Source organism: Misgurnus anguillicaudatus, chromosome 24, assembly GCF_027580225.2.
Source record: "Misgurnus anguillicaudatus chromosome 24, ASM2758022v2, whole genome shotgun sequence".
Classification (NCBI taxonomy): Eukaryota; Metazoa; Chordata; class Actinopteri; order Cypriniformes; family Cobitidae; genus Misgurnus; species Misgurnus anguillicaudatus.
The window spans coordinates 34,127,757-34,140,667 of NC_073360.2; the positions used below are offsets into that span (position 1 = coordinate 34,127,757).

The 12,911-nt window shown below is 36.6% G+C and overlaps 1 protein-coding gene across 9 annotated transcripts in view; it reads left to right on the forward strand.

Moving 5' to 3' along the window:
* Positions 1 to 2,137: 2,137 nt before the first annotated feature.
* Positions 2,138 to 12,911, forward strand: part of robo2 (roundabout, axon guidance receptor, homolog 2 (Drosophila)) — a 630,465-nt gene continuing 619,691 nt past the window's right edge. For all 9 annotated transcript variants that reach the window (XM_055197219.2, XM_055197227.2, XM_055197223.2 and 6 more), the window contains exons 1-2: positions 2,138 to 2,293; positions 9,622 to 9,753. In XM_055197219.2, coding sequence (XP_055053194.2) covers positions 2,143 to 2,293; positions 9,622 to 9,753 — 283 coding nt within the window. In that variant the 5' untranslated portion in view covers positions 2,138 to 2,142. The remainder of the gene's footprint in view (positions 2,294 to 9,621; positions 9,754 to 12,911) is intronic.

The window sequence follows — 12,911 nt, forward strand, 5'->3', positions numbered from 1 at the left end:
TCTTTCTGTCTGACTGCTGCGTGCGGGGTTGCAGACTGCACACACGTTGGTACCGTTTACATTCGGGTCCAGTCTGGTTAAAAATATGCCACTGGTTCGGTTGTAACTCGTGTCTAATTTTCTCGGGTTTGTCTCGGGTCAGGTCTTTCTTTAAAAAAAACTCTACCTCAGTGGTTCTCAAACTGGGGTCCGGGGCCCCCAGGCGGGCCGCGAGATGGTGCCAGTTTTATGATATTTTATAAAATACATTCATTTATCATAAATTGTGTGTAATTAAAGGAATATTCCATTTTCTTAAAAGAAAAATCCAGATAATTTACTCACCACCATGTCATCCAAAATATTGATGTCTTTCTTTGTTCAGTCCAGAATAAATTATGTTTTTTGATGAAAACATTGCAGAATTTTTCTAATTTTAATGGACTTTAATAGAACCCAACATTTAATACTTAACTCAACACTTAACAGTTTTTTTCAACGGAGTTTCAAAGGACTATAAACAATCCCAAACGAGGCATAAGGGTCTTATCTAGCGAAACGATTGTCATTTTTGACAAGAAAAATAAAAAATATATACTTTTAAACCACAACTTTTCGTCAAGGTCCAGTCCAGCGCGATCTAACGTAAATGCGTAGTGATGTAGGGAGGTCACGTGTTACATATCTAAAACGCACATTTGCGGACCATTTTAAACAATAAACTGCCACAAAGATATTAATTAGTATCAGTTGACATACAACAACGTATGAACGGTCCTCTTTCTCAACACATGTAAACACTGGGGCGGAGTTTCGCGTTCGTCCTCTGTGACCCCTTGACGTGATGACGTATTGGGTGACGTAGTGGGGTCAGCTGGCGCATCACGACCGGATCTACACGACGAGAAGTTGTGCTTTAAAAGTGCATATTTGTTATTTTTATTGTCAAAAATGACAATCGTTTCGCTAGATAAGACCCTTATGCCTCGTTTGGGATTGTTTATAGTCCTTTGAAACTCCGCTGAAAAAAAACTGTCAAGTGTTGAATCAAGCATCAAATGTTGGGTTCTATTAAAGTCCATTAAAATCAGAAAAATTCTGCAATGCCCTCCTCATAAAACACAATTTCCTCTCGACTGAACAAAGAAAGACACCAACATTTTGGATGACATGGTGGTGAGTAAATTATCTGGATTTTTCTTTTAAGAAAATGGACTAATCCTTTAAACCTAAAAAATAAGACTACTAACCAACAGCACTACTTTGTATAACTTAATATGTTTTCTTTAATTAAAATGTTACATTTTAGAACAGTTTTTCTCATAAATTTTCTTTGGGGGGGGCCGCGAAGGAATGCACCGTACACAAGGGGGGCCGTACGCGGAAAAAGTTTGAGAACCACTGCTCTACCTCAAAGGTACATATTTGTACCTAATTGGTATATATTAGGTACCGTAAAATGTAGCCTACCGCCCAAGTAACAACTTTTGTACCTTTCGTTCTGATTGTGCACCATGGTATCACTACGTATCTGATGCACCACTACCGCTGTATTACAAAAGTGCTGATTTGTTTTCATATGAAAGAGAAGCCTCAGTTGTATAAAAAGTTCTAGTTCCTATTCATACATTTGACAGACGCTTTATCATCCATGCTTCTACGTGGATTACCGGTGTACATTTTATCATATGTAGTTCCTGGGGACCGAACCCATGACCTTGCCTTTGTGTGTTCAATTGAGCCACGTTTGATCGGAAGAATAACTGTTTCTGCCGGATGACTCCCCTCAGCCAAACCATTCAAAGTCAGAATCACACAGGTATTCAAGTCAATAAATACATTAAGGGCAAGTTAATTTGAGAGTGAGACAGGCCGGCACAAATCCCAAACAATGACTGTGAAGGAGACTGTGCAGATGCGGGGCCACCTAATCAAATTGTTTTCATTAAGTCTGTTGAAAAGACAGAAGCTTTTACTTTACTTTTATTGGATTACCAGGAATACACTTCTCTTATGACAATCTGCATTATCCATACAATCTCTCTCTTTTTCTTTTATGCTCTCTCTCTCTCTCCCTCTCAATCTTCAAGTGTCTCTTACTCTTTCTACACTGACTTTCTTGCGTTCTCTCTCTCTCTCTCTCTCTCTCTCTTTGCAGATGGGATGAGCTGGAGAGGAAGGCAGAGTGCTTTGCCAGTTGTTTGTGAGAGAGGGCAGGAATTTCATCCGTGCACGGTATCAGGAGTGCAGCTTCCCAGGAAATACATCACAGATACATTTTTAAGCGTTGCTCTGAAGGTCCATGCTGATAAAGGTAAGACAAGAGCGAGTGTGTGTGTGTTTGTGTGTGTATAGTGGATACAGAGCTGTCACAAGGTGTGTTGATGGAAGTAAGACAGAGAATGCTCTCACATTAGTCTTACTACTGAGTGCACTTCAGACTGGATATTATGTGCTATTTAATATCATTTATATGTAGTCCGTCAGGAGTTTTCCTTCAGATCACCCTGGTTTCAAATATTGCATACAGCACGTCAATTTCTAACTTCCTGTTAATGTCTTGTTAGTGACTTGGTGCAATTTTTAACATTTTAATTATGATTATTATTATTTTTAATTATGGATCAGCTTGCCGTCATGGTGTGTTAAGAGACTTAAGAGATTATTGTTGTGAATTGTAAGAAATGTTGGCCATAAACCTTTGTGGTTATGTGAAGGATTTGATACGGTACATTGTTTGCTGATCTTTGAAAAAAATTAAATATGTATTAGGCATCATCTTTAAATATGCATGAAAGGCATCCGTTTTATCACTGTGATTCCCATTTGCCTTAAACCTGCACTTAAACTCTGCTGTAAAGCTTTATGGAATTAGAAGCAAACTAATAAAATTAAATAGTGCAATGATTCAATCCCCACATGAAAATGCACATTAGATTTAACTTTTAAAAAAGATTTCTACCTTATTTGACCCTAGAAAACATTTTAAGGTACACTGTTAAAAATTAAAGTGCTTCATTATGTCATTTAAAAGAACCAATGTTAGTCTGTTTGGTTTCCTTTAACATCTATAGTTTTTGCTTTATAAAAGGTTCTTTGTAGTGGGAAGGGCTATTTAGACTATTAAAAGATAAGAAAGTAATGATTCACTTAACAAAATTAACCTGACATTTCTTTCGGGAACCAGAAATGGTTCTTCTGTGGCATCACTGTGAAGAACCATTTTAGCACCTTTATTTTTAATGGTCTGACTATTATTTTTTCTTTTAATGCCTGATTCACCACCACATAACACAAGCACTTAGTGTTTAGACAAGCGAATAAGAAATTGTTTAGAAGTTATAATAAATGGTCACAGCATGTCAAGCATACTGCAGAGGAGAAAAATAATTGGTTTGCGTCAGCCTCAACATCTAAGATCTTGTCTCCACGGGGTGAAACCTCCGAATGTTTTGATTTGGCAGTGGCCTGCCACGCATTGGAGAGTTTGCCGAATTGTTTGCTGAAATCCACAGTGGCACATTTGCCCTCCAAGACCTTTCCAATCCTGGCACTCCCACATAATTACAATCTGACAGGGCGATGGACAGGGTGTCCGTGGTCTTCGCACCTTCTCACAGCGTGAGCCCATCCACCACATTCAGAAACGCGGACAGCTCCTGACGGACACCTACTTAAGTACGGACGTGACGTGATAAAGCGATGTAATTGTGGATGTCTGGCGTTATGCAGAACAGGCCATTTGATGGCTAATCTCAAACAGGTTGTTGCGTTTGGGAGCCACCGTGCATGTTGATCTAGTCAACAGGGGGTGACAGGAATTCAAGGGCCTGGATGTAGTCATCCTGGTGTACTGCAATCTGTCTCTCCAGGCTTGAGTCCAGCCTGGTCCCTTTTGTGGGAGTCATTGACCACCGGTTTCCAAGCTGAACTGTAGACGGAAGCGAAAGAAGATATTGATCAGGGAAATAGTTGTTTTTTAATGAAGAGGTATAGATGTGTTCTCAAAATACCTCACAGCAATTCGTAACTATTTTATGAGATGGATAATTTTTAGGATCTGAGTTTGACCCAGTGATGCTCGGTTTAGGGGCGTGGCTAGGGGTGAGACTTTACTTTTGCTTTTTTTTAGTAGTCATGCGTTTTACACTATATGAATTGATGCACATCCAGGGCACGAGGCTCCCGTTCCACCACATCCCAAAGATGCTCTATTGGGTTGAGATCTGGTCACTGTGGGGGCCATTTTAGTCCAGTGAACTCATTGTCATGTTCAAGAAACCAATTTGAAATGATTCGAGCTTTGTGACATGGTGCATTATCATGCTGGAAGTAGCCATCAAAGGATGGGTACATGGTGGTCATAAAGTGATGGACATGGTCAGAAACAATGCTCAGGTAGGCCGTGGCATTTAAACGATGCCCAATTGGCACTAGGGGCCTAACGTGTGCCAAGAAAACATCCCCCACACCATTACACCACCACCACCACTGCACAGTGGTAACAAAACATGATGGATACATGTTCTCACTTTGCTTACGCCAAATTCTGACTACCATCTGAATGTCTCAGAAATCGAGACTCATCAGACCAGGCAACATTTTTCCAGTCTTCAACTGTCCAATTTTGGTGAGCTCGTGCAAATTGTAGCCTCTTTTTCCTATTTGTAGTGGAGATGGACCTGGTGGGGTCTTCTGCTGTTGTAGCCCATCCACCTCAAGGTTGTGCGTGTTGTGGCTTCACAAATGCTTTGCTGCATACCTCGGTTGTAACGATTGTTATTTCAGTCAAAGTTGATCTTCTATCAGCTTGAATCAGTCGGCACATTCTCCTCTGACCTCTAGCATTAACAAGGCATTTTCGCCCACACGACGGCCACATACTGGAAGTTTTTCCCTTTACACACCATTCTTTGTAAACCCTAGAAATGGTTGTGAGTGAAAATCCCAGTAACTGAGCACATTGTGAAATACTCAGACCGGCCCGTCTGGCACCAACAACCATGCCACGCTCAAAATTGCTTAAATCAGCTTTCTTTCCCATTCTGACATTCAGTTTGGAGTTCAGGAGATTGTCTTGACCAGGACCACACACCTAAATGCATTGAAGCAACTGCCTTGTGATTGGTTGATTAGATAATTGCATTAATGAGAAATTAAGCTGGTGTTCCTAATAATCCTTTAGGTGAGTGTATACTATAGATGGGTAGATACTATAGATAAGATGGATATAAACCCTTCTGTCAGAAAAAATGGCCCCTTGATGTCAGTGGGGCAGTTGCCTTTCGACAAGTACACTTTTGCACATATGAATAGAACAAATTGGTACCAAATGTATACATACAGTATCTTTACCTAAATGGTATGTATTATAATGGTACCTTTCAAAAGGGCACCGCCCCAGTGACAGCTTGGGACCATTTTGACCTTTTTTATAGTATACAAGACAAGATTATACCGAGAAGGGTAAGTGCAAGTCATGCATCTATGATCACTAGTCTGTGTGGCTAGGACTGAGTATATCCATAAAAGATTTTTTGATCAATCTGCGGCCTGACAGTCAGATCTGACAGCTATAGGATGAAGTAGTTCCCACACAACACAGCTGCTTGGAAAGCAAATCAATAAAATAAAACGTATTTGCTTTTTAGTGCATAACTAATGGAACTATGCTCATGCTATTTTATGTATTTCATTTGCATTGCATTAACTGTTATCATTTTAACATGTTACAAAGCTTAAGCATTGTTTATGGCTTGAAGTGCCTGGGTGGACACAGAAATGCCTCGTCCATTATGTACAGTAACCTCCATTTCATATTGTACTACAGAGCAATAACTCTAAGCTGCGAGTCCTGCCAGTTCTTCACTTAAACCGCTGGGTATTTTTTAGCCAATGGTATCATAGAGACATAATACTTTATTAAGTGCAATGGTAACTTCATAAATTTTAAGCCTGAATGCGCCTCTACAAATATATCGTTAAAATTTGATGAATTGTTGGTTCATAAAAGCTTTGTGTTTAATGAGTGGGACATTCCAGACGTGAGATATATTTCATAGTCGACTCTGAGTAAATTAAAAAAGAAAGCATGGCTACGTTTTTGCGTGGCAGGAATATCGCCTCTGACAAATTGTTTTCGGCTTTCTAAATGAGTCTTTGGATTTCAGAATAATCACATATCGGATGCGTCTTAGTAAATAAATAATGTTTTGAAGTATCCAACCATGTCAAGATGGTAATGTTTGCATCCTTGTCCTTTTTCTTTGTACCGTGAGATCCTGAGAAAAATGACTGTTCATTTTCTAATGGGTCTATATTACATCTGTATACATTTCCACCAATGGCATAATTTTACCACAACACAGGAAGGAACTTTACTTTCATTTATTTATTATTTAAAGTGTGAGTGTTTTGAAAAAGCCTGATTCATAAAATTGTGTAATATAACAATGTTGATTTCAGAATCAGTGAATTAATAATGAGAATGAGATTTTCGTGTGCCTTTTTAACTTTTTCGGTGGTACCCAAGTTTATTTATAGGAATATGAATTTCATAAAATCCAGGTTAAAGTCTCATAATCTAATAATGAGATTATGAGCATTGAGGTTTAATTTCAGTCATTGATTTCAATGTTTGGCATGACTTTACTCAGTTAGTATATATCAAGGTTATTTTTCACAGAATGTTTAACATTATGTAATATGATTTTATGTAGAAAATGGTAAATCACAAAAACAAAAGAATTAGGCGGTGATTTTACAGATTGGGTCACATATTTTTAAATCAGACTATTTACAATGGCTTACCATATAAACAATTACTATAAACTGTATACTGTACACCCTCTCTCTATACTCACACAACATAGACTTTATAAATATAGTATATTTTATATTTACATTTAAACTTTTATCCAAAGTGACTTACAGAAATGAGAAAAAGCAACCAACAATGAAAATATTATATACTGTATAATATATAATAAAGCAATTAAAGGGGATATATCATGAAAATCTGACTTTTTATGTTTAAGTGATATAATTGTGTCAACAATACATTTAAAACCCTAGAAAATGTGAAAAAGATCAACCCAGTAACTTAGTTTTAGTAAACCATTCTTCCCCCAAATAGGTAATCGAAATTTGGCTCCCCTTGTGATGTCAGAAGGGGATAATACCGCCCCTTAATCTGCACAATCCAACCACACCACTGCCATGTAGTGCAGAGATAAACTAATTTGCATTTAACTCTTTCCTCCCCATTGATGAGTTATCTCATCAATTAAGGGAAAACATTCGCGTAAAAAATGTGTCTCTGAAGAAATTTCAAGCCAAAACGGTATTTACTAATTTTAAACTCTGTGTATGTTTTGATAATCAAAATTCCTTCACAAGAATGCAATTATTTCAGCTTTTTGATAAAAAAATATTTTTATAAACAAATACCCATATTTAAGAGTTTATAAGCAGAGAAAAAATATAGATAGGATGAAAGTTTTATCCCGTTTCACTGAAAAAAAAAGATTAATTCAATTTACTAAATTTTTTAAGGTAAGTGGTTGCAATCAATTTATTTAAGCTACATTTAAACAAAAGTTTTTTTTTACTTTACTAATCTTTTTTGTTTAAATGTAGCTTAAATAAATTGATTGCAACCACTTACCTTAAAAAAATTGAGTAAATAAAGAATTTTTTTTCAGTGTTTTTTGTTTGTTTATTGTTTGTTTGAGAGCAGAGGGTGTGTTCTCCTTTGATATATTTGTATGTTTATATATATTTTTGAAGACATTTTTTCTGAAAGGCATTATGTGAAACTTTTGTAAAAATCACAAAAAATGCTGGCGGGCAACTTTTCAAAAAATGGCTGGCGGCGAATGAGTTAAAAAGACACTTACAAAGTGGCAATTTTAACATGCTATAATAAATGATATAAATGGTATTTTAATTTAAAACCCTCTTGATCCCTGCGCTCTGCCACCGAGCGATGGCTTGTGGTGCCATCTCAAAAAGGGAAAAAAACATTAGCGCGCACCTTCTCAGGAGTTGTTCCACAACTGTGGAATGATCTGCTGGTCGTGACACGATCTGTTGACTCTGTAGCTGTCTTTAAGTCTCGGCTAAAAACCCATCTCTTCCGCCATTCCTCACTTCCTAATATAGGACTTACTATCTTTCTTTATTTGTCCTTTCTCTTTATCTGTACATTTCTTAAAAAAATACTAACCCAACCCTTGGCTATGTATACTGTGTTGGACTTGATGAAAATATTTCAAGTTTACTTATGTATTGCTGTTCTTGTTAATTGCTTCTATTGTTTACCTCATTTGTAAGTCGCTTTGGACAAAAGCGTCTGCTAAATGACTAAATGTAAATGTAAAACTTCACATACGTACTCTGTAGACACCAAAGACTTATTTGACATCTTAAAGTCTGAAATGTCCCCTTTAACTTTGCACAAAATAACAATCTTTTATCAGAAATACTATTTCACAAACTAACAGCACTTTGAATAAAAGACTCTCTCTTTTTTTAATATGCATGCAGTGACTTGCATATCTTTACAATGTTAAAAATCTCAGCATGCATGCATGCCTATTCGCCTACTTACTGTATACTATGCCCTAAAAGTATGTACTGTTTTTTTTATGGGAAAGTAAAGACATTTGAGTGCATTGAAAAAGATGGGACATACTAACTTCGACTACCATTTATTACTGATAGTATGTGAATTAGGATGCAGGGTGAGTCTTATATGTCGATTTATTCTTCAATGTTTTAACAAAGATATGTAGTCACAAATGACAGTAGTGTAGTATACACAATACAGTATGTATGCTTTTAGTTGGTTTTTTAGGCTGGTTTTTAAAGGTCCCATTCTTTCTGTGTTTTTAAAGCTTTGATTGTGTTTACAGTGCGCAGTATAACACGTGTTCATGTTTCATGTGTAAAAAATGCAATATTTTTCACACAATTGACTTATCTGTATACCGCTGTTTTCACTGTCATAAAAACGGGCTGATGTCTTCCTTGTTCTATGAAGTCCCTCCTTCAGAAATACATAACGAGTTGTGTAGTTTGTTTAGTGTGTTGTGATTCGATAGCAGCTTAGCACAGCCGTTAGCTTAGCTGGCGACTGACGTATTCCTGTGGGCGGAGTTTAGTCAAAAAACTGTTCTAGTGACGTCATTAAAGCAGGAAGTAAAGGGCTGTAGTCCAAACCGGCTGTTCACTGTAGACTTTAAAAGGGGAATTCTTTTAAAGAATATATATATCACTTGACAGTAAACTTTGAGATTTATCATTTTACAGGGATTATTTATGCTATTATAGCAACATTACACACTAAAAATGGGATCAGAACAAACGTGACCTTTAAGAGGTTTTGCTAGCCGGTGAAGCTGAAGAGCAAGATTTGCAACGCTGGCAAACTACTCCAGCATGTACTACACCTAATATGTACCATTTATACCTTTGAGGTACCAATATTTATCTATGAGGTACTAATATGCACCCTAGGTACCGTCCCAGTAACAGCTTTTGTACCTTTTTTTCTGAGAGTGCATGTGTTCAAATACTCTGACCAGAGCTATACAGAAAATACACACATTTTAACTTTCTTTAATGTTTTTTCCCTGCCAGTAACCAATGGTGTCATGGCCTCTTGCCCATCGAGAGGGAGATGTACTGCCGTTCTAGCTGGGCCTTCAATCCTCCTCATTATCTTTCTCACGTGGATCCGGTGCATAGACTTAGTGGATGCTCAAGGACAAGGTATGAATGTTTCTTTATCACGCTATGATTTATTAGGTGCTTGTCCTTCAGAATCCTCACCTGTTGTGAATTTGACAAGTTTCAGCAGCACATGAAAAGTACGTTAAAGCTGACTTGCAGTTTTGTTGTAGTCGTGTTGTTAGGTTCATAGTGATTATTGATTGTTATCAGCACTGCTTGTATATACAGTAAATGCATTGAGTGTCTCGCATTATTTTTCTGTATTTACTACAATCATGAAATTCATGGAAAGTGAGTGCATTGTGGTTGTGTTAGTGATGTAATCCCCATTTCGGAAGGATTCTGGTTTATTTAGTTTGATTACATGTTTTTGCTTGGAAAAAGTTTACTTTAAGATGTTTAACACCACATGTGGTATCTTTGTGGAGGAATGTATTTACTTTTCGTCAAAATCCTCACCAAATAGTCCATCATAACTTATTTTGCAGACAAAAATGCAAAGGTATTGCTGCTATCCCAAATGATTATTTACACTTCACTATTTGATGGTACATCTATCGCATTGGATGTATTTGACCGGATGGCGCTTTACCGCACCAAATCTGCTTCACGCCGAACTCATTTCTCATCTTCACGAGCAGTTGGCGTGTGGTTGGACACTTTGGGTTCGGGTCCAGTTTTAATTGGCGTCTCCCACGGAGACAAGGCCACGTTGCCCTCTGCTGTCAGACCCTCAGCAGACTCGCACCTCTCCAGCCGCCAGCCTTATTTATAGTGAAGCCGGGAGCTGCCGTGCACACACACAAACTCATTCACTCATGCAGCTCGGGCTGGAAAAACAATTCGGGAAGTTATCCTTTTCCTTTCATTGGCAAGCGCGAACCGCTGCAGTCTACAAGGTTAACGCCAGCTGTAGCTGGGCGTGAGTTGGACGGCGCGAGGGTTTAACATTCAGGCCTCATACGGGCAGATTAATGGAACTGAACTGTGCCGTATGCCAAAGTAAAATATGCATGAGGGCGATAGAGGCAGGTCTGAATGAGGGAGAAAAAGATGAACGAGTCAAACATAACGCATAAAAAAATCCTTAAGGTGAAGCTGAACTGTAGGCTACTGAATTGCTGGGCGGAGTTGACATCAGGTTGCACTGGTATCTTGCAATGTGTGGGTTTATTTTTGGGTGAGAGTGGAAATGAAACTTTTCACTCATGTAATGATTTTTTTCTGTGTTCTGCTTCCCTGTAACACTGAATGTTTTGCTTGTTATCCTTGTTATTTCGTCTCTAAACTAGGGCTGTCACAATTATGAAATTTGGCTGATGGTTAATTGTCTAATAAATTGTGATGCTTACGACGATTAATTGTCTGTTTTTTGTTTGTTCATGAAATAATTTTCACACATTGTTGTGATTATTTAAATTAAATCTTTTGTCTTATGTCTGTAGTGGCTGCAAAAAAATCAATTCATTACAGATCCTTAAGAATAGCATCCTTCACTTCCCTAAATTTGAAATTGCTGTTTGGAAAATGTATGTTTTACCTGGCAATTCGTATTGCTTATCATTTGTTTAAATGCTGTTTTTTCTACCGTATTGAATAGCTTTGCAATGTATCGCGTTACACTGTCAGTTAAGGGGCGCCATCTGATACAGTCTCATTTATACAGGCTCTGCAGCTCCCCCTTGTGTTTTTAAAGAGATGTGCAATCATTGCGGTTATCTGAAATCATCGCGATGAGGTCAAACAATTGCGATGACACGATTATTTAACCATTGTGACAGCCCTACTCTAAATTGAGATTTGCAGAATGGGCTTATGTTAAAAGCTAATTTAGATTTTCAGCTCCATGGCTTTAGGGAAGCATCATTAGTCTGTTTTTACCATTAAATATTGTTTAAAATTGTGTATTGTTATTCTGGTTTCATATTTAGATGAACACAAACAGCGCAAAGTAATAGCCGATGGCAATTTGTTTCTTACTACCTTACGAAAATTTACCATGGTTTTACTACAGTTAAAACCAAAAAATCATAGTTACTGTAGTAAAACCAGGGTTACCACAAAACAACTATTGTTAAATCATGGTTACTCTAGTAAAACCATTGTTTTGCTAATAGTAATCAATACAAGCTTAATTAAATATCTTTTTTAACTTTAAATATATTTAGTTTTAACCTTCATATATTAACGCATTCCCGCCATTGACGAGTTATCTCGTCAATTAAGAGAAAACATTTTCCCGAAAAAAAAACGTGTTCTTGATGAGTTTTATGGTAATCTGTAATGCCGCGATTATCCATTAGATGGCGGTCTTACCCAATTTATTAAAAAACTGAAGCAAAAAAATATAACTCTTTGCTTATAACGCTTATTTAAGAGTTTATAAACAGAGAAAAAAATAAAGATAGGATGAATTTTTTTTTTAAGATTGAAAGCATAGGGTCTGTTCTTTCATTTGATATATTTGTATGTTTATATATTTTTAGAAGAAAATTTTCCTAGAAGGCATTTTGTGGCATTTTGAATGAGTTAATATGTATTTCAAGGGCAACAAATGCAAAATATAAAAAAAATATAAAAAATATATAATTTTCCGGCCAAAATATAAAAGTTTGTAAAGTTTAAAATTTAAAAATATATTTAATTTTAACCTTTTCAAACCTGTTATGTTTGCAGGCTTAAAACATACAAAGCTTTTCTTCTAATATGACTTCAATATAAAAGCTTTAAAATATAATTTATTTGGAAATATATTTTAAAATATACAACAAATTGCCAAAAATATATTGGTGAAAAAGACATTTTTCGTAAACATTTTTTAAAAATATTTCACCAAAAATATTTTTTGGTCAATTTTAATTTTTGTGTATTTTGAAATGTATTTAAAATATATTTTTGCAAACATGGTAACCACACTTTTACCACACAAAAAAAGGTAAATTTTTGTAAGGGGTGGTCTTCACTCAAGACTACAATTTGAAAACATTTATATTTTCCATATCAGATTCAACCATATTTGCCCTTAAATATTGTTTATTTTTCCCTGTTTCCATTCTATTTTATTGGAAAACAAGCAGAGATTAATGACTGTCAATAAGAGCTCTGGGTTATGAGAGACCAAACCTATAAAGGCCAAGCTCAGCTTTAGTACCACTGAAGCTTTTATTTCACAAAGAAACTATATTAAACAAGACAAG